The sequence below is a fragment of the Lacerta agilis genome, chromosome 8 (genome assembly GCF_009819535.1).
Source record: "Lacerta agilis isolate rLacAgi1 chromosome 8, rLacAgi1.pri, whole genome shotgun sequence".
In the NCBI taxonomy this organism is placed as follows: domain Eukaryota; kingdom Metazoa; phylum Chordata; class Lepidosauria; order Squamata; family Lacertidae; genus Lacerta; species Lacerta agilis.
The window spans coordinates 52,324,625-52,347,445 of record NC_046319.1 but is presented as its reverse complement, the minus strand read 5'-3'; the positions used below and the strand labels follow the sequence as shown (position 1 = coordinate 52,347,445).

The 22,821-nt window shown below is 40.1% G+C and overlaps 1 protein-coding gene across 2 annotated transcripts in view; it reads left to right on the top strand.

The window, feature by feature from the left end:
- The window catches only part of NUP93 (nucleoporin 93), a 73,659-nt gene that overhangs the window by 25,854 nt on the left and 24,984 nt on the right, over positions 1–22,821 (top strand). Inside the window, exons 1-4 of one of the 2 annotated variants that reach the window (XM_033157462.1) lie at positions 4,063–4,197; positions 14,582–14,644; positions 20,155–20,283; positions 22,375–22,449. In XM_033157462.1, the coding sequence (XP_033013353.1) occupies positions 20,164–20,283; positions 22,375–22,449 (195 nt within the window). In that variant the 5' untranslated portion in view covers positions 4,063–4,197; positions 14,582–14,644; positions 20,155–20,163. Of the gene's footprint in view, positions 1–4,062; positions 4,198–14,581; positions 14,645–20,154; positions 20,284–22,374; positions 22,450–22,821 lie in introns of those variants that run through there. The other variant, XM_033157461.1, reaches the window with a different exon arrangement.

Here is a 22,821-nt window from a genome sequence, read left to right as displayed (position 1 = left end):
AGTTATCTACAGAAAGTTGAATAATTGTTATCTCTTAGATGGGAGGGCATTCCACATGGTGGGCACCACTCCCGAGAAGGCCTTCTGCTTGGTTCCCTGTAACTTCACTTCTCACAATGAGGGAACCGCCGGAAGGCCCTCAGAACTAGACCTTAGTGTCTGGGCTGAACGATGGAGGTGAAGATGCTCCTTCAGGTATACAGGGCTGAAGCTGTTTGGTGCTTTAAAGGTCAACACCAACACTTTGAAATGTACTCAGAAACGCACTGGGAACCAATGTAGATCTTTTAGGACTGGTGTTATGTGGTCTCTGGTGGCTGCTCCCAGTCACCAGTCTGGTGGTCACATTCTGGTTAATTGTAGTTTCTGAGTCACCTTCAAAGGTAACCCCACGTAGAGTGTATTGACCACACTACCATGGACAGCCGAGAGTCCAGAAAGACCCCAAGGTTGTTCACTTGGTTCTTTAGGGGTACAGTTACCAGGAAGTCCCCCACACCTGCCTGGCAGTGCCCGCCCCCTGTCCCTCAGAAACAGTACTTCTATCTTGTCATGATTCAGCCTCAATCCAACCTCCAACCGCATCTAGACCCTCCCACAGGACATTCACTGTCTTCACTAGTTGTGATTTAAATGAAAGATAGAGCTGGGTATCATCTGCATACTGGTGAACACTCAGCCCTATCTCCCTGATGATCTCTCCCAGTGGTTTCATATAGAAATAACAGTTGGTCTGTCAAGTTGTTTGCTGTTTATTCTGATTGGTAGTGGCTCTCCAAGGTCCCAGGAGGAGGAAATTCCTGGCCCTGATATATGAAATCTTTTAACTGGATTGGCCAGGGTTTAAACTAGGGACCTTCTGCATTCAAATCATGTGCTTTGCCTCTAATAGGCAGTGCTCATCCTATGGAGTTCATTTACTTTAGTCTATTTGCTTCTTCATAGGGGCCTCTTTTCCATCTTCACTTCCCATCTGCCCAGAGTACCCTGTGCATACTTTTACCCCAACACCTGACCTGTGAGCAACACTCATGGTCACCTCTCCTTTTTTATTCCTGGCCCCAGCAGTCTTGTGGGTGGCCTTGAGGAAAATCAGAATAAATTATGCAGAAAATAAAGATATGCTTTGTTTGCATAGTGGATTTGATTACAGAATTTGGTGTTGTGTTTATTGCATATAGAAACTAGATCACCCCTCTTTTGTTCAGTGTATCTGCAGTCCTGCATATGAATTGCAAAAACATTCGCCACTGTAGAAGACTTGTGCGCTAACTGAACCCCTTAGAATAAAAAAAAGATAAACACTTGTGTTAGATCTTTTTAAAGCAGAAGATCCTCTTCCTGTCTCTGTTTCACCTGAAACTAGATAGCTTTTCCTGAAATGGCATCTAGTTGGATTCCACTTTTGAGAATCTCTGTGTAAGAGATACCCAACTCTCACCCCTGAGACTGCTGGTACAAGGTTCCAGCTTCTGAGTACAGCATCTGTTTGATCTGAAACAAGGAGGGTTTGGCTTCTTGCAGTGATAAAGGAACTGCTCCCCTAGGGTTGTTCCTTGTCGCAGCAAAGTGAGCCTGCACTCAGGTGTTGCTAATTTCAAAGGACAAAAGTGCAGCCATAAAGAGGCCACTTGGATGCTTGGGTAGCCTGAGAACCAGTAGCAGTCCCTACTTGGCCTTTGAAGTTGAAATGCCCAAATTACTAAGCACATATTGTAACTTTATGGCAACCAGGAAACATAACATTTCTAATTCTACATTGCACTCAACTTCACAAGGCTTTTTCTACTGTTTGCCATTCATGAAGCCTTGCCAGTTGTTGAAATCCACCCCAATACCTCATAATTCAGTTCCAAAGTGGAAGCCAGACACTCAGCCTGAAAGATTTTAAATTGGTCTCTGGCTTGTGTGTTCTTCTCTCCCCTCCCTCCCTCTCTCTGTCTCTCTCTCTGCATGCGCTTAGGTACAGTATGTTATTCTATTTCTCCCCCTTTCCTTCAAACACACACTCACTTCTACAAAACTGCAACTGAGAGGGAATCGGTCACTCAAAACCACAAGCCTGCAACCTAGCTGGAATTTGAACTTGGTTATCCAAGTTTGCCATTCTTCCTGCTGAACTATACTATAATTTATTCTTTTCTTACAGGGTATGATTGTAGAAAAAGAACAAATCTTTAGGACACTTAACACCTGCCTTCCAATGGAGATTGCTCCCTAGTGGCTTATTTCTCCCATCCACACTAACTTCATTTCATTAATAGGGCACAATTTGAGATGCTATCTTTGACCTACAAAGCCCAAAATGGTTTTGGACCCTTCAGGGAGTGGCTTCCTGCCTATCTCCGACTTGATTTTCTTCATCTGATCGAGCCCTCGTAAAATATGCAATACAGTATGTTGGACAAATTCAAAACCATATAGAGATGTTTTCTGGTGGGTGAACATATGTGAGGGCTACATTAGGAGTATATCTTTAAAATGTCTATGATTTTGGGTATTGTTTTGCAATCTTTTATGATTTACTGTTGTATTTCATAAAGTATGTTCCCTAAACCCATGTGGATGGGGCAGATTTTAAATCCAAAAAACAAAGAAAATGTTTTATCAGGTATTGCCAGTTTGTAGTGGTTTGGCACAATTGATACACCATTGAATGCAATTTTAATGTACAGCTGTATTTTTTATTTTTAAAAAACCCTTTAGCTCAGCTCATGAAGTTCACTAGCTGCATTGATAAAGAATATCATGTGCATTAATGGAGGGCTCAGGGCCATTAGCTGTGCTTTGTAAAATGCTTTATTGTGGCCTTGTACCCTGCGCATTTGCGATTGCATCTGTTAATGCTCCTTATTTTTCTTTATGATGAGGGTTGGGTGAGGCAAGATGGAGAGGAGGAGGAAACACCCACTTCTCGATTCTTCTCTGAATTTCTGCACTGTAATGATGGCACCATCACCTGACTCTCGGGAAAGACTGGCCTGCCTTGAATTGTGGGGTGACTGGCTCTTTCAGCATGCTTTAATCTTGGTTCTGTTGCATCCCCCACATTCCTGATTTTAATTGTGTGCTGCTGCCGTATAGCATTTACTATGCCGATGATGACCAGCATATGTTAAACATACCACGCCCAGCCTTATCGCTTGCTGAAACATTTGTGTGGCTTTTGAAACCTTTTTCTGCATGGCATATTTTCTCCCTTTTGTAGCCAGCCACAATCACTAGTTTGAGGTTAAATACACGCTGCAGAATAATAATAATGTTATTATATCGCGTATGGATTTGTGCATTACGTGTGACTGCAATGCATGTGAGTGTGTGAATTAGAAAATACATGCATAGGTACATCTCAGACAGTGTATATTATTTGGCTTCTTAGTGAACCCCAGCAGCACCCAGATCTAACCTCGTCAAGAATGCAAGCAACATATTTTAGTGAACAAAGGTGCCAATCAGTCCGCCAGCCATCAGTGTGTAAATAAGAATGCAGACATTGTTCCAGAGTCTTCTGTGAGTCTTAAGATGGCAGAATCACATTTCTATATAATAATGATGATCTGGCTTTCCCTTATTGCAGCCTCGTGTTTTGTGCAAATTCATGGCGGCTTGTGAAGAGAATAGCTTTACTAGCTGGTGTTGCAATGTGTAGCCACAGCCCTGCACCTCCAGTGCAGGAAATGCATTTTCCACATTAACCAAACATGACAGCTGAAACGGTTATTAACCATGCAAGATGTCGGAAGTCATCAAAAATTCACATTGGAGTAATTGCAGTGGCTTGGGGGTGGGAAAAAACAAACCCTTGTAAAATCTTTCTTTGCTTGCATCTCATCTTTTCCTTCCCTTCTCTCCTCCCCGCTCTTAAATCTTACATGGTACATTCCATTAACAATAAAGTATCCTTCTGTAACCTATAAACGCTCCCTTCAGTAACTGGTTTCACACCAGTGCTGCCTATCCTTGGTGAAGGACAGCCCTGAGCAAATGCCACCGCTGCTTTGCTGGCAGTGGTGTTCCACTGTGGGAACAGCTGCTTTCTCATTGTCTTGCTGGACTCTTCACTGTCTCAGCCATAGCAGAGCTTGCAGGGGGTTTCCCACCCTTGAGAAGAAAAACTGTGAGCTCTGATACAGGAAGATTTGAGGTGCCTGGAACCAAATGCCAGGCATTTAAAGTATTGCAACTCACCCCGACAAGGTTTGTAACTTCTCAGTTCTGAAGTCCACAAGATAGGAATGCAATTTATACATTGTTTGTTTGTTTAAATGCATGTATATTTAAAACACAAAGAACTCAATCTTGAACAGTTTAGCTCTTTCTTTTCTGTAGTAATGAAAGATACAAATGTGGATTGTTTTTAAATATGTAGAAATTGGGAGTTAATTTAGAAAAATAACTGTGGTAATTTAAAAATAAAATATTAGATTTTTGCTTCTGCTAATTCCCCTTCTCCCTTTGAAACAGTTGTAAGGGAGGGGCATCTGCTGTCTGCTTTTAAAATATATCCATTTATTCACCTCCTTAGAATCCTTTGCTGCTTATTTTCTTAAAATGTAGGCAAAAGTCAGGAGTGCTACATTTCTAAGGTGTAGGCTGCTGATTTCATTGAAGATATTACCATCCTTGGGTGGTAGATTTTTCAGAGAGAAATATCTGTAAATTGGATTTATGATATAACTGTGGTGGAAATCTGTATATGTTCCAGTTTGTATAGACACTTGCTTTATATTCTTAGAAATTCAGTTGTAAAATACATAGATGAAGCCCGAATTTTAAGGGAGGGTGTCAATAAATAAAGAGTTATTATTTATTTCCTGGTTCTGAAGTATATTCTCTCCCCCACTGAAAGTGGTTTAAATTAATTATAATTGATAATCAGTCACTTTTTATCTTGTTATGTTTTGGGCATGAGTCAGTACTCTGAACTTAGAATTTCATAGCCATGTAAAACAACGAAGGAGAGAGAGAGAGCGCACACACATATTTCTGTGGAGTGGCTGGTTTGGTTTTGTCTGTAACATAGTATTCTACCTTCATTGGGGAAGCTAAGCTAAAGAAAGGTTTCTGTTTTATACATCTCTTGATGTGGTACAGGCAGTTAAGGATTCATCCAACCAGTTTAAGAGGTTGTACTTTAAAATCATAAAGGTGTAGAATTGACTGTTGCCTGGTCCCTTTTCCTTGTTCCATGAGAAATGCGACAACTAGCTTGGCACACAGATGTTGCTGTGTGGCAACATTCTTTGACCAAACAGTTGTGTGTTAAGCCTGGTTTAAAAGGGAGCATTGCTACAGAGACAGCCTGACAATCATATATATACACACACACACAAACATATATATATATAGAGAGAGAGACAATGAGATGTTCATGCAAAGATGGAGAGACTCCTTGCCACTGTCCCTAAGTGGGAGATGCCTCAGTTATTCTTGCAGTTTTGCACTGTCTTATAGCAAATTATTTTCCTTTGTCTGACGAGGGTGGGAACCAGAGTTCAAATATGAGCTCTGTAAATCAACGTATGGGGAGGTGGGAGGGGGAGACACCTAAATCCCCATCTAGAATCCCTAGGTCCAGCCTGCTTCTTTTAAAACCATGCTCTGGGTGTTTTTGGGTTGCAGTTGTCTTGTGTGTGTGATTAAAATGTTTAGCTTTCATGTCTTTTTAACATATCACATACATTCTATAGAAGAGAGTATGCATTTTATTTTTTATTTTAAAAAATGAGGGTGTGGGTATGCATACTGTTGAATGAGGGAAAATGGAAACCTTTTGTCTTCTGTGTGTCTTTACCACATTGGTCTCACGGTCATAAGTGTGAAAAAGTTTAAAATGGGGAATTTATTGTAGAAGCAGTGTTTCTTCATCAAACCTAAAATAATTAATGGACATAAATCACCTATTATAGCAGGAATTGATAAATTACATGGTTATTATGAAATAAGTTTTTCAGATTGTGTTAAATAATGTTTCACACAGTGCATCAAATTTCTATACACATTTAATTTGCATAATGTGTTTAGGAACTATATCCATTTTTAATTATGTACCATTTTTATAAGCCAAATGTTTTAACAAAAATGAAATTAATTCCTGCCTTATCACCACCTATTTAAAACTTTTTTTTTTTTTGCTCAAGTGTGATTCCTTCTGTTCTCCCACACCCCCTCTGCTGCCAGAGGAGAAATAGTATTTGTTTCTCAGTCTAATCATCTGTTTAACAAATGGATCAATTAATTTCCAATGATATTGTTGCAATTTGTATTAATTTGAATTTAAGATGCATGGGTGTTGGTGCAATGTATGAGATAACTATTTAAAGTAGACACCTGAAGTCTCAGATCTGTTGATTCTTCCAAATTGCCTCACCCCACCCCACCCTAATGTATTAATATCAAGTATGGCATTTTTATGCTTGCTGCCCCTTTGTTGTAATCTTATATGCACTGATCATACCAGTGTGGGGAAAATAGGTTGTAGCTTTGAAAGTTTGATTGTGACAAAGTTCTTCAACCCTTCAAATGCTCATAAAGAAAATTATTAAATGACATTGTCAAAAGTGTCGCAGTGAATGAGCCTGTCCACCTCCTGGTTCTGCATTTTGCATCTCCATTTAGCTTGGTTATCATATTTCAGTGCTTGCAGTATACCGAGGAGGCTCTTTCGAACCAGGCGTTGCCCAGCAAGTGGGCGTTGGTGTGTGCAGATGCTGCACACTTTGTAGATGGAAGGTGGGCTAGTGGGGAAGCTTATAACTCTTGGCTTTTTTACAGCAACTGCAAGATCTTTAGTGTTCCCAAGGAAAAGAATCATAAGCAGGTACATGGGATTGTCTCAGGGCAAGAAAAATGAAGTGGTTAAAATCATTCAGTTGTATTTATGTCTGGGCAAGCTTTCAAGCTTAAAGAAACAGAGCTACAATGAACCAAAGAGTGTGAAATGTGGGCAGCAATGAAGGGTTTTTTTAATGTTTTTGAGCATATGCACTACATTTTAATGTAGTTGTTGTGAAGCTTATAACTCCATTTGCAATAGCACAAGAATATATGTGTCGGTAAAAATCCAGCTATGGAAATACTTCTGAGAAGCTGCAGATGAAGCATTTCTGACAGGGAGCCAGAGGGCTGACTGTTAAAAAAAGGAGAGATAACATGTGAACAGGAGTAACATGGTGAAGACAGGGGAGTTGCCTTTTCAGCCTAAGAAACTCGGTAGGACAGAGGATCAGTGACAGTGTTAATTGCTGGGTGGTTTTCTTATATATTTTAGAGGGGCTATTGGTTTTGGTTTTGGTTTTTGGATGGCATTCCAGGGGAGCTGTTCATTGATATAATTCCTTTGAAGCCAATGATTCTACACCAATGGTGAGGTTTTTATCAGCTAATTTGTGATGGCTTTTTAAGTGTTTCTAATATGATGAATGTAAAAAGCAGGCTTCTTTGCAAAAGTGCAGCATTGTGTCCAGCTAGACACTGGAGATAGATGGGTTATGTGTGTGTGTGTTTCTTTTTAAAAAAACACACACACACCAAAAAACTTCTCTTTGGGTAACAGAACAAGCTTATGCATGTCTACTCAGAAGTAAGCCCTGTTAAGTACAGTTGGGCTTACTCCTAGGTAAGTGAGTATAGAATTTTAGCCCAAGTCCCTATGGCTCATGGAACTTCTCTTTGTCTTTATATTGGGAAACAGACTCCCCTACTTCTTGTATTCCCAAAGAAAGCCTCTTGCCATTGATTTTTCATAATTTCCTAACCCTGCTTGAATGCATTGAATGCTCAGAGCTAAGGCGGGGTCCTGGAGTAGTAGAATCGTGCTTTTCTGCCCCTTGTACCTGAGGACAGTGCGATAGCAGAAACCACAGCCACATAAAAGAAGGAAGGGTAAAAAGACACATCTAGATTATTTTGAGGTTGTTTGAGAAAGAAAGCATTAATGTTGCTTCCTTGAAAAATAAAAGGCTTATGTGTAACTTCAGTACTAAAATGGCAGCAAAAAGCAATAAAATGGCGTCACGAGGAAAAATTAGTTAACTAGCCTGATTTCAGGGCGTTCCCCTTGCTCATTCTGAGGAAGATGATTCTTTTCAGTTCTGGTTGCTGCCAGTTATGACCATCATTTTTCAGTTTCCATTCTAGAACCAGAAATAGCTCGTTTTTCCTTTTCTATACTTTTACATCCAGTTTTGAGCAAGTGTATATGGGAGCCTCTTTAATGGAAAATTATATTTGAAATTATCATTTCCTTATTATGGCATTTCTCTATTCTAAGAATAAACTATCATTTAAAAGCACTCTCTCTGTGTGTCTCAGAAGACTATGTAACCTTTCTTTCAAACAACCATGCTTGGCTCCTTAGAAGCATCACTTGAGTTCCTGCAACTTAATGTGCGGGGACAGGACATCAGTGGAAATGGTCAATTTGTGGTTTAGAACAGGTGTTCTTTTGGGGTGCCATACACAGTAGCGTATATCCAGCTATAAGTATAATGGCGTGCCAATGCTCAAGATGGCTTGTCAGAGCATTTGAAGCACTGGTCCCAGCATTTCACTAGGTATAGTTCAGCCAGCACATAGAATGTGGAGTTACAAGAGCTTGCAGAACTACTTACAGAACTGACTTGGTGAAGTCTGTAATTGCTGAGCCCAGAGGAAGGCTGAAAGCAGAATGTATACTTTTAATGTAAAAATTAGTTTAATTTTTCTGTCATCACCCTTATTGGTTATAATAATCTCCGGTCCAAAAAACACAACAACTGTGACAGAATTACTGTCCGGAAATCTGTGACATAGCTTGGTAGTAGTGAAACCAAATAAGACAGGGTGTAATTTCTTTGTTTGATAGTAAATAAATATTCATTGATCCCAAATTTAGGTCCAGGCTATCAACTGGGACACAGACCTTCACATGATAATAAGCTTCCAATAGGTAGTAAGAGAGGTATTTTCCTGTCCCCTCTGCAAATTCTCAGCTATGAACTAAATTATTTTGTCAAAAATAATGCTCATCAAGAACTGAGAAGAATATTGTTGGAACCTTGGAGCAGTAAGGACCCTCTGCTGATAGTGAAATATTATGTGAAAGAAAAAACATGCACTATTTTATTTTTATTTTTTTCTATGTATTTATGTAGCACAAACTTTGAAGTAGTATTACATGGATTTATAATTACTCTCTTTAACAGGTTATTAACTCAAAGTAGATTTACTGTTTGGTGGAGGTGGAATTGACTCTTAGAGACAGCTCAAAACTGAACCTTGCCATGCACTCATATGCCCCATTCATATTGCATGCATTTTTAAAGCTTAACAGGTGTCTGGTGCCAAGTATGAAATGTCAGCGTTAATATACATTTCAACAGAGATAAATTACAAGCAGAATTAGATTAAATCATGATCGACTAATGGTACCCGTCCCAATGCTTTGAGTTAGAAATTTTAATTTAAAAAACAAACAAACTGATGAAGTTATTTCAGAATTTGAAGGTTAAAATGGCTGCCAGCGCTGTTGCTGTTGTCAGAAGCACCCTCATAAAAATGGAAGTCAATGACAGTAAGATTAGTCTCGCCTCCATTTTCTTCTTCTTCTTCTTCTTCTTCTTCTTCTTCTTCTTCTTCTTCTTCTTCATGTTTGCATGCTTTCTGCATACTTACTGGAGAAATTGCCATTCCAAATGCCAAATTTATTCAGGGTGGTTAGCTCAGTTTGCTTTGGATATCCAAACCCTTCAGCTGGCATCCAAATATTAAATGCGGAGCCCTTGTCAGATTTCCAGTTGTAATTGAACTTCTCTTTAAACATCCCTGTGTTGGGTCTGATCTATCCTTCATGGCTGCAGCTTTAATTTCATTGTGGGCTGTATGGATCTCAGTCTGAGCTTTCCTGAAATGAATGGAGAGGACCCAGCAGCCGTGTTTGATGGGTTGTGTCCATTGTCTGCAGCAATGCAGCTATTTGAAGCCTTGTGTGAGGACTGTGATTCCTTCTCTATGTACACGTTGGAGTTTTACTGGGGTGTACTAAATTCCAAGACCTCACCTGTCAGCCTTGATCTAAACTTGATTTAAAATTCCCTTTCCACTTTGCACATCACTTAGTTTCAAACAAAAGAAACGATCACACTTGTATATATAGTTGCTAAAACACATTCATGAACCTTGATACCACATGTGGTATATCATTTTGTTGTCAAGTTAGAGAGAGCTGCTGCATTTGCGTTTTTATTTAGGGGCATTCTAGATGCTCACATGTCTGCAGTGCAGTGCAATAACTCATAGTGAACTGGTTCAGGTGTAATGCCAAACCATGGTTTGGTGTGATAAGAGCAAGCCTTCAGGGAAGTTGAGGCCATGTTTCCTGCCTTTTCCTCCCACCCTCTATGCTGCAGTTCCTTCTCTACTTCACCAAGCCTTTATTAGGCACTACAAATACGGCCATCATAAAACATCCATATATAAAATGTTAAAATATATACAAAAACAGCCATGTAAAATATGTAATAACTAGGGTTTTCATTGGAGTTTCTTCCCGCTAAATAGTACCATTCACTACTCTTAAGAGATACTATTGACCAAAACTCAGCTACCCTTGCAGTTACTTCTGAGTCAGACAGATAGAATCTGATATTTTCATTGTGCGATGTTGTTAGACTACCCAAAAAAGGGGATAGCACACGTTTGTGTAACTGGTTGTACAATGGACAGTAGAAAATAATATGTTCTACAGTGTCTGGTACATTCAAAGAACATCCGCAATGTCTATCGTTTATGGGGATGTTTAAATATATGTCCATGACAAAAGCTGAGGGGAAAAGGTTCAGTCAGGCTAACATAAAGGCCCTGTGTTGCACTAGAATTAATTTTGAAATATAAGTGACCCTGTTATCTGTTGTATTTAAACTATAGAACTTGGGGGAGCAATTCTTTTTTACAGCTGACTCGATGTTTTGTTTTTCAGTGTCCCTTAATCTAGTTTGAATATTGTGATAAATATATTGCTCACAGTTCCCTCTCTCTTTTCCTAGTTTGAGGCAAGCTATAGTTGGTCCTAGTCGTTTTGCCCTGCATGACTCACAAATTGCAGCCTAGGATCCCTTGCAATGCTGCAAACAATCCTGGGCCTGCCTCTGGGTTTTCTTCTACTTCATTTGGTGGCCGTGAAAATAATGCCATACCAAACAACTGTGTTGTTAGTGCAGATGGTCTGTCTCTGACAGAATGTCTGTTTTTTTGCTTGGTTTAACGCCCTGTCCACGACTTCCTGCTCACCATCTTTTCTCATACAGAAGTGTCCCTCCCCACCATTACCAAATTAACCTGAATGCTTTAAGAACCAGAATGATGTTGTCAGAGTCTGTAATCCAGTTAGGATTTTGCATATGTAACGAGAACAGCCCTGAAGCTAAGTTGGCATACCCTGCAGGTGCCTTCTCTTCAGTGTAAGTGTCTTGATTATTGGTTCCTATTTTTTATTTGGAATATGGTTGCCTATTATATTGTATTGTTTACATTTCAAATGCTACGACTCTGATACTAAATATTCCCCAGAAAGATATATTTTTCCCAATTTCTCTGTGGCATAGAAGAGACATCAATTTGTCAACATTTTCAGTAATGTTCCATGAAGTTCTGATGGACAAAAAAAGGAGAACAAAATTGGAGCCAAACAAAATTGGAGCTGTTTGTGCTTTGGCTCCTTGACCTTCGCTAACAAGGACTGTCCCTGCTCATTGTCAGCTGGCAGGAACTGTGCCGTCTAGCAGTATCATCCTTATTTTGCAAGCATCGCCTAAGTGACTGGCATGGCCTATTTGCAATTACTATATGCTAGATAGGCTCCTAAAGCATTTCCTATGGGGGGGAAATCAATGTTCCCTGCCTCTCACTCTTATGGTTGGTGCCCTGTCATTACTTGTGCTCTTTTTAAAAGCAGCTTTTCAAACTACGTTTGTTCTTGTTCTAACACATGCACGTAAGTGTGCAAAAGTGACGTCGGAACGAGTGAAAACCAGAGTTTCATTAAGGGATCTCTCCTAGTCATTCCTGGAAATGACTGGGATTGAACCTGGAACCTTTTGTATGCAAAGCATGTGTTCTGCCCATGCATTCTGGCCCTTTCTCCTAATCATAGCCACTGGAAGGAACCAGAAAGTGATAAACTGGGCGTAATTAAGAACTGCAGCCAAGTAGTCATAAAGTGTTTACGCCACAGCCAAATGATCCGTAATTGTCACCTTGGCTTTTCAGTGGTCCTGCTTGTTTATTTTGTATCAAAGTTGTATAAGGTATCTAACTACCTTTGTTTTAATTTATTAAATAGGAAGGACTGAACTCTGCCTGTTTTTAACTGGTCTTGACCATTCTGATTTTGTTCTTAATCTTCTCTCTTGCATCTTCCATGTAATAGTCTTTATTAATCAAACACACATTCTCTGTGGTGTGCCAATTTCTCCCCGCTCTCACTTTAATACTTTATTTCAGGATCACTTCACGCAAATCGTTTTCAGTTGGAATGTGACACCAGTGAAGTGTTCATGCATGCACTTTTTGCAGCTTCTCTTTTTCAAAATTCAAGCAAATTGGGGCCTAATCTTTTTTCCCAATTGTTATTTGTTCCTAAATTGTGAGAATAACATGAAAAGGAGAAAATGATCAAAGCTGATGTGGGATGTACTTGTGCTAGGAAGGGAGCATTTACCCTTTAGCGTGAGAGCTGTTGTAGGCATTCCTTGGCTCTTTTCTGGAATACATGAGCAACTGTGCAGGCTAGAAATTGGCTTTTGAAAATGCTGATCTACTTGGAAGTCTGTAATAGGTGTCAAATCAAAGACTACATTCGGTGCCACAGTCCACATGTGTGGAGTTAGAGAATACAAAAGGCTTTGAATTTAAGCAGTTGGAAATTCATGAAGCCGGTTGCTAAATGGTAGGGACAGTCATTTAAAACAGCAAGCTGTGTAATGAATATTGCAGATATTTAAGGGGTGTGTGTTGCATGTCTGAATGCTTTGTACTTGTTGGACTTTAGGGTGTGATCCTGGTTGGTGAGTGCCAGGCCACCCAGTGTCAAGGTTGGAGGATAGCTTTTAACCTAACTGCAGGTGTCCCTAGGACAAATGCGTCCTGGTTCACTCATAGAAACTGAATTACAACCCAACGCTTTCCAGAAGCTTCCAATTCCTGGGGAAGATCAGTTGCAATGGGCAAGCTGTCTTTCAGGAGCACTCTGCCATTATTGTACTGCTGATTTTTCTAACTGAGGAACCTCCAATAAGCTGGAATTCTCTGGAACAGAGGTTGAAACCCACTATGTTAATTTATGGGAGGTTGGGGAATCATTGGCCTTCCAAATGCTGTTGGACTCTTAACTCCCATAATCCCTAACTAGCCATGGCCCTGCCAGAAGTTCGATCCCAGTGTCTTCAGGAGAGCCACAGACCTGATATATAAGCTACTTATTGAACTGTGTTAAGCTTGTTAGTAAATGTTTTAAAAAGCAACTTACATAAATCCAAATTTGAGGCTCCATTTAAATCTTCGTCATTTTTCCTAGTGCAGTTTCTGTTATTTGGAATTGCCGTTTGCTTTCTTGACCCCCTCCTGTTTTGCCTTTTACCTATTCCTATGATGGTGCCTCATTTCCCCAAGTTGTCTGTTCATGTTTGATGGGAATGTGTCTGGCTATAAAGCCAGGATTTAAAAAGCAAAATAGATGCACACAGCAAATAAAAGAGTAGCTGTTTTTTGCTGTTCTGGATTCATGGTTGGTCTGGCTGGCTGCCTGCTTGGGTATGTTCCCCTGTGAATAAATAAAGTGGAAAGCAGAGTGTGTTAAATCAATGACAGGTTGTTAAGCCTTGCCCAGAGAATTGGCTGAGGGCTTGGGCTACGCTAAACTCTTCCAAAATAATGTGATAGATAAATAATACAAACAAAAATAGAATAGCTTTGGAGTTCAGCTATTCTCATGCTTTAGCTGGGTAAGTGAAAGGATAAGCAATTATTTCTGGCTTCTGCCGTTCAGTCAACTTGCCCTTTTTGGAGTAATTTGTATGTTTTCAGGGACTGGCCTGGAGCTTGTGGAACCAGACCATCACTTTTTAACCCTTCCTTGTGATCAGGCAAGCTTAATGTCTCTTTACTGGCATCCAGAGCTTACGTTCTGGTACTCACAAACCGGAAGAGAGGCAGCAGGTGCTGCAGTGCGGAGACGAGAGAGAACAGAAGCAGGACACTTTGTAAAGAGTTAATGCAGATATATATTGAAAGAGAAGTGTTCAACCTCTTTCATTTTAACATGGAGCTTCATGAACATCTTCCTCTTTCCCCTCTCAAGTTGAATAATCTTGCTGTTGTAGCAATTTGCAGAGAATGTTGACCTATGCTTAAAACTAAACTTAAGCTAGCTGTGTATGTAAGGCAGCCTTCCATCACTCCTGTAGTGCATGCTGGCTGGGGCTGGTGGGAACTATAGACCAAAACCTCTGGAGGGCACCAGGTTGGTAAAGATTGGTGTAGTACCAAATGTGTCTGAATTTAAATGTCAAGCCAATTTCTGAATCTGCACTTTTTCTTTCAACAGGGATTCCTAAAAAATGAAAAAGATAATGCTTTGCTGTCTGCCATTGAAGAGTCCAGGAAACGGGTAAGTTGGAGAAGGGCATATGAGAAATTCCTGTAATTGAAACACCTCTTCAGTAGAGAGGTTGAATCTCAGAGAATTCTGCATTCTAATTGGCATTGCAACATAGCATGAGTAGCTAGTGTGGTTCCTCCTGAGGTTGTTGGACTCCAAATCCCATCAGCTCAATAGAGCATGACATTGTTGCCTGCTTTTGCTCTACAAGTGCAAGAGCTCTCTCCCGTGCCTAGTTTTAAAACCCTTTCAGAGTAATGACTTCACACCTTAGAATTGAATAAACTGTATAGGCAAATACTTTTCTGTAATAAACCCAAAGTGAGTGGAGGAGTGGGATTGCTGCTCCTGAGTTCTGTACAGATCCTATGCATGGGATCTGTACAGAAGAGTCAGTGGGAAGTCTGTGTCTGGCTCTAACGCCACAGTCTCCCACTCTCATCCATGGTGTACAGTATTCCTTATTTGGCTACATGAGTAGGGCTAAGATTACATGCATTCAGATGAGAGTTATACATTATTACTCTGTGAACAGGAGTTAGGCTCTTGCTTATTTTACTGGTTTGCCTCTGAAATCCCCTGTAATAATAATAGTGAGAAACCACAAAATGAAGATTTGAAATCACTGTGGTTAACTTCAAGTTTATGTGTAATGGCCTCTGATTATTATTTTTAATGCTATGTTTTTCTTGAAGATGTGGAAGCATTGGTTTTTCTCAATTTATTTCAGGGAATGGCCAACAGCATGCTTCTGTAACATACAGTATCTACCCTACCCTAAGTCTGGTGCCATTGGCATTAATTTGGCACATAGGCAAACCAAAGCCTATACTAAGAGAGCCTTGACCTGTATGACTAATACTAATCAAGCTTATTTGTCTAACTTCTCTCATTTGTGTGTAATTTAATGCATGTGTGTACTTTAATACATTTTCCTACTGCTCTGCATATTTTTTTGTTATTTAATTCACTTGTTTGCTACCCTCATCCATTTAGTATCACAGGACAGTTCATAATGCAATAATAAAACAATAAAAATATTTTACATAAAAATTGTAACTACTAAACTAATGTTAACAACTCCCATATTAGTACAGTATGAGAAAAGCAGTAACAATGGTTCAACCAAAACATCAGTATTACTGAAACCTCTGGGTGGTTAGGTGAGACTGATTGATTCATCTCCAAATTGGAGGGGGGAGCTGTTTCTGCAAATGGGGTGACACCACAGAAAAGTTCCTATTTTGAATCACTTCATGATGAGCAAGACCACAAGAGCCTCCCCTCCTGTTTGTAAGGCCCAAACTGGCACATATACAAAAAGAGGTGCTCTTTTTTCAAGTATGTGGGCACCAGTTTATACAGGGCTTTAGAAATGAGCATCAGGATCTTGAATTGCGCCTGAAGAAGTGAGGAAATAGTGAGGATAGTAGAGCCCCACAAACTTCAGACATTTCAGCCAGCATTGTGTGCGCACTTCCAAGCATAACTTTTCAGTCCCAAGAACTGGAAGCTTTTTTTAAAAAAGAAAGCTGAGAATTCTCAGCTGCATTTTGCCTCCAACACTCTGAACTTTATCTACAAAATGTTGGCCGACATCCAGCACTGAGCATCATCTACTGAAAGGGCAGGGTGCAGGTGAAAGGAAAAGCTGTATGGTTCTGTTGTCAAAAAATGAAATGAATTAAATAATGTGTGGTTGCATAACTGATTTTGCTAGCATTAGTAATAATTAGCCAAAATAGATCAGGCCCCAGCTAATGCTGGCATTTGGTCTTCTACCTGCTCAGCATGCTAAGCAGATCACAGTGCCAGGAATTTAGCAAGCCATCAGCAAGGCTCTCTGGGCCAACCGGGGGCTCCTGTTCTACCACTTGGAAATTGTAGCTTTCCTTATAATTGTTTGTAACCATGAATAAATGATAAAGTATCTTCAGACCATAAGAGATTTACTAATCTATTTATTCCATTTATAACTCGCCCTTCAATCTGAAGGTTCCAAAGGAAGTATATAGCCAAAGTCAGTATGAATTAAAAAACAAATAAATAAAATATGGCATTACATAAAACCAATAAACATCATAAAACAGCCAAAGAACAGCAGAACGAAACCACTTCTTCATCTCAGATCTTCCCCAGATGCCTGTAGGAAAAGATGTGTCTTAAATATTAGTTGAGGTGGTGTCTTAAAATATTACTGACTCCACTCTTATAGTTGAGCGCTATTTTCAGGGCATTAATTTGACAACAAAATAACCCCCTGTGTTGTCTTCCTGTAATTTCTGCTTTAAGACAAATCAGGAGAAGTCAGCTGAACAGCAAAAAAATGTGTTCTTTGACCTCCTGTTTTTGCATTTGTATGGGAGTAAAACACATACTCGAATCCCATTCTGCATTTTAATCTTTTTAGCAAAGCCTGATTCTCCATAGCTATCACCACCACTACAGATAATGCAGTGCTCCAAACACCCCAAACCATGGGGACAAGCTGGCTTTTGGACTGGGATACGGACGCGCACACATACACCTGCTTGTCCCAGCCAAGGTTGCTCGTCTATCTTGCTCATCTTGGTGTAATGTCCTATTCTAGAGAGACATTCTAGAGAGAATGTAAACCAATTCAGGCAGTCACTGGAGTAACAGGTGGATGGAAATATTATGTGATTTTGAGAACACTTGTACCAGGGTCACTTGTTGTAGAGAAGAAGCACCAGATAACCACACTTCTGCTGGGGAGCAAACTTCTTATCACTTAAGAAGAGTGGTATCACGAGAGAGCCCATATGGCGTAAGGTCAGGCTGATATGCAACCCCCACACATAGACACACTCCGGGTGAGTGAGGCAAAATTAAACAAAGGCAGTGCCACATAAATGCAGTTCTGACTGCCTCAGAATGGAATTTTGCTCTTTTAAAATGGGGGGACAGTAATTTCCAGCTGACCAGCCATTGTAAATTTGTGGCCAGTATGAGTCAGCCTCTTTACAAGCTACTATCCTATTATAGACATAAAGAATGCCCAACTTGGTTGCTGGGAAAACAGCAGCAGCCTGCAATGAAGGTGTAGCAATAATAAAATAGAGAGGAGGACATGATGCTTCAGTTTTATATGGGCATGCAGACAAAACATATTTGTCAAACACGGCTGTCTGTTTAGAAAGACATATTTGATGTTGTATTGCAGTTGACAGTGTCATAGTTTACTGTAACGCAATGAACAAAAGCAATGCAAGCAATCAAAATATTTAGTTTCAAGACATTTGGTAAATCACAAACCATTTGGAGCCTGCAAATAATTCACTGTTTTTCTGTGCATGACAAGCTGAATGAACTGGTGTATGTGGACACTGATTCACAATTAAAACTTCAAGTCATCGAGAATGTAGTTCTTAACAAGATGGTCAGGACGCAGACATGGCTTAGATTATAACAAATACCAGTAATTTTAATAAATCTATGGTAACTATTTTGAGAGTGCAAGACAAGAAGACACAAAGTGATTCCATAGCTTGTAATGTCTGCAAGTCTTTGTTTCCGATTAAATTTGGATTCACTCGGAACGATCAGATATTTTTCACTTAAACCAAGAGTAGCCATATTGTTTTGCATTTGATTTATCCCAAAATGAAAGATATTTAGAAACAACTTCATTTTTTAGAATGGAGAGAATGACAGAGTGATAGAATTTAATTTGGTTCTTCAAAACTTTGTTCTGATTCAGTGCATACCTTTTAGATATTTGAAAGGGTTTTCATTCTGATCACGCCCAGTCCTCAGAAGTCAACTTTGGTAAAGCTAAATGTTCACATAAAATGTTGATTGAAAGCTCCAAATTACAGCACTATACTTTTGTTCTAGTTCTTTCTCTTATAAATAACACATTTTCTCAGTGCAGACATTTAAACCTTAATTTCCCCAAGAATATTTACCGGGTACTTGCCATTGTATCAGATATGGAGGTTTGTTCTTATAAATAATTATTCGTTGTAAGTAGAGTTGCTAAAACTTTTATACTTCAGGAGCAGAATAAGATGTAAATATTTTATCAAGTTGTATCAAAATGAAAAGTGAAAATAAACACAAAATAGATTTCTGTATTCTGTATTGTGTGTGCATAATAAAAACAATAAAAAGAAAAAGTACGGTATTTTTTTAATGTGACTCCTGTTCAAGATCAGAACTAAATACTGCAAGAGATTTTCCTGTATCCACTGACTTGTTCTTAACTTTTTATGCTTTTATTGTATGTATTTTTTGTTTTATTTTTATTCTTGTAAACCGATTTGATACATTGGAAATACAGCAGTATATACATATTTTTTTATACTCAGTGAGATCTTTCCTTGAGTAGACATGTATAGGATTGCAGTTAGTTTTTTATTTATTTATTTATTGATAGATAGATAGATAGATAGATAGATAGGCCATTTATCAGGGCTGCCCCTCTCAAGCGGGGAAATTGGCAACATGTTGTTGTTGTTGTTTTTTTAAAAAAACCACAATCAGACAAGTTCTTCATTTGCTGTTGTGGAATGTACTTCAAAATTTTTAGAGGAACCTGGGTGGAGAGGTCTTGTTGCTGGGCAGATGTGGAATGTGGTCTTCATTTAGGGGAAGGGCTTTGCATGCAGACACTTGCAGGTTCAATCTCTGATATCTCCACTTAAAGCAAGGGCCAGGGAGCAGGGGGTGCCCTGTTCCGATTCTGCAGAGGAGTCCACGAAGCCAGGCATGCTCTTAGTCTTAGCCTCAGACAGAACTCGGGGTCTCTTGCTCCAACAAAGGTTGGAAGTGAGCTGAGGTCTTCTGAGTCTCTTCCTCCTGCACTCCCCTTAGCCAGTGACACAGTGTCCATTGTCACTGCTGGACTCCAGGGCCATGACTAGTGATGGGAAAGACCTCCAACTGAGACCCTGCAGAGTCACTGCCTGTCAGAGTACACAAATAGCCTGACCTAGTGAACAGCTGGTTCCTAGCCCCTATGACTGAAGAGAAAAAGGGGAACAGGCAGAGGATCAGGTGAAATGTTAATAAGTTTTTTTGGGGGGGATGTATTTGAATCCCATACAGAACTCCATTTCTCTTTCTTTGTCCCTGAAGCTTTTCAGTTCCCAGTTTTAATGCTTTCCCATTTTTATAACAAATATTTCAAATTAATTAGAAACTAGTTCTAGGAAGCTGAATAAAATAATAATTACATAATTCTGGTTGCAGTGATTTAGAGATTGGGGGTGAGTGAGTAGAGTATGTAGACCCTTGGTTGTAAGGCATCGTTTTCACCAGGATTGGGGGGCAGTTTTACTTTTTTAAAAAAGGAGTAGTACTTGGTTCTTGACATGAATGTTGCTTGTCCTGTTCTGGGTGGGTCTGATGCAGCTTCTGCCACCCTGGTGCCCTCCGGCCACAGTCATGCAGCTGGGGCTGATGGGAGCTGGAGTCCAGAGCAGCTGGAAAACACCAGGTTGGCGAAGGGTGGTCTCTTTGGTCTGTGTTTTCTGCATTAATCTTGCTTTTCCTAGACCTTTGCTATGGCTGAGGAGTATCACCGAGAATCAATGCTGGTCGAATGGGAACAGGTGAAGCAAAGGATCCTTCACACACTGCTGGCTTCAGGAGAAGATGCCTTGGACTTCACTCAAGAGAGTGAGGTATCTCTTGGGCTCTCTTGAAGCTGCATTATTATTATTATTATCATTATTATTATTATTATTATTATTATTATTATTAATTTCTCTGGCTTTTGAGATTTCACTCTCTTCCTGTACACTCTCAAGCATATCTTCACAGTCATGATGTCAAGGAACTCGCTTTTAAAATGAAAACTAAGCTTGCTCACTACTACCTCCTGCGTCTCTCTCCCCCACCTCCTGCGTCTCTCTCCCCCACCCCACCCCACCCCCCGGTGCTTTCACATAAGTGCAGTCTTGAGTGTCTGTAGTTTTTTTAAAAAATGTTTTTGATCCTCCTCAAACTCTCCACTTCCTAATTGCATCCAAAAGTGTCCTTCATTGTGGAACGTGTGGAACCCTGAAGTTCATTTTCCAAATTGCTCGTGTTAATTGGCTATTTTTCATATTATGATCTGGAAATGATGCTTTCTTAAGCCTGTGCTAATCACAGAAACATTTTCTTAATGGAAATACCCTGTGGAATATGTTTTACTGACAACTTACTGACAACTTTTGCTCAGTGGGCAAAATATGTTGGAAACTGGATGATCACTCACTGCTCTTCAGTAGCAGAGCCTTGCAGACTTAGCAGGTTGTTCAGGAAGCATTCAACAGCTTCTGGGGATTTATGTGAAATTGAGTTTACCTTTATTTGGAACATCTTTTGAACAGGTAACAGTGGTTACAAAGGATGACTAGCTTAGAGTTAAGTGGTAGACTGTCCTTATCACAAATGTTGAAATCTCAAAGGAAGAAAAAAAATCCATCTATTACACTTCACAAATGGGTTAAAAGACAGGATGTGATCTATCACTCTGTAATGCTCTTCTCTCTCCTGCAGAGCCTATATAATACTTGTGTGTTGCTGAGAGAGCATTTGAAATCCTTGATGTGATGTTTTGCCCCCAGCCTTGAAGTCAAAGGCCTGGGAGGTTTGTTGTGCATCTGCTGCGTTAAAAGCCAGTTGCTTAACTTTCCTAATTCATGCTGCACTTAAATCCTGTTTCAGAAAAATTGTGAGCGAGCGAGAGGCAGACCCCCATCTTTAGAATATAATAGAGAGTTAATTGATACCTCTGGATATGCAGAATCAGCTGAAAAGCACAGACCCACACAGCAGGAAGCAGGTCAGCTGGGGAGCTATATTTCAAGCTTTGGGCTTGTGAAAAAATGCAGGCATGTTGCTTCTGGAAAGAAGAACAATTAGTCAGTGATGTTTTATGGTTCAAAGAAAGCTGAACACACATTCTCTTTTAGTGGTTTCCACAGTTCCCTGAAAGGCATATGGTGTCTGGTCAAAGGAAACACAGTGTGGATCATGTTTGGCTTAGCTGTGTATTCCAGGAGTGTTCAGGCCAAGGTTCCAGTTCAAATGGGATTTTCTGCTCTCCCTCATCCCCACACCCTTTGGCCATCTTGCTGTTTTCTCTGAATCTCCCCACCCCCATCTTTTTATTTTAAAGTGCAGCTGCCCTGTCAGAGTTCCGATATCCCCAGGTCTCTTTAAACTCCTGTATCTCTCCAGGTTTTCTGGATTCGAGATACAGCCAAGATGGCAAGCCTGCTGGCAGCATTGCAGTCCCCCCTTCCCTCCCCCCAATGTTGCAGCGGATGGCCAAGCCGTTTGGAGCTTTGCCAAAATGGCTGCCAAGGTTTTTGCTTTGGAATGCGTGTATGAATAATGCAGATTTTGGGTGCCTGCAGTTTGCAACAAGTGAAGCTAAATGCAGAAGGGCTAGAGGCACAATTGAGTAGTAGCTTTCTGTGCTGCCGAGTTGTTTGTAAAGGTGGAGAAGTCCATTGGGAATTAGAAGTGCATGTTTGATTTTCCTGCATTGAAATCCAAAAAGTGGGCCCAGGTTGTTTCTAAAGGGGGATAAAGAACAAGAAGAGGGATGGATGCACAGCTGTGGGGAATTTGCTACAGCAAAAGCCTCTTGCCCAGCAGCTTCATGCTCTGGTGGGATCCTCAAAGTTTTGGTATTGGCACAAAAGAAGCCAAGTGCCACCCAATTGCTAAATTAATTTGTGTCAAATACTCTGACCGGCATTTTTGCTTTCTTCCAACAGCCCAGTTACATCAGTGAACTGCCACCAACAGTTCGTAGTTCTTTGGACAACATTGAGATGGCCTACGCTCGACAAGTGAGTAAATTAGAAACCTCAGTATCTCAGCTATGTTACCTGAAACTCCCTGTTAGGCCTACATCAGTTTCAGTGACTATTCACCATCAAGAGTTTCTAAAACTAACTTCGAAATCAGGGTGTTTTTGTTTTCATGATTTAATTGATGAGATTTGTGTCAGGCTTAGAGGCCAACTCCTCAGAGGCTGATCCTCTTGAGTTACATTGACATGAAACAAACACAGACATTTTTAAAACGGAATTTGACACCAGATATTAAAGCAGTGATGTGAAGCAGATCTGATTTGAGTAGATCAGACCGAGAGAACCAAAAGACATACTGACTGCTGCAACACATTGGTTTACCAGAAAGTACAGGACATAGGAAACAGA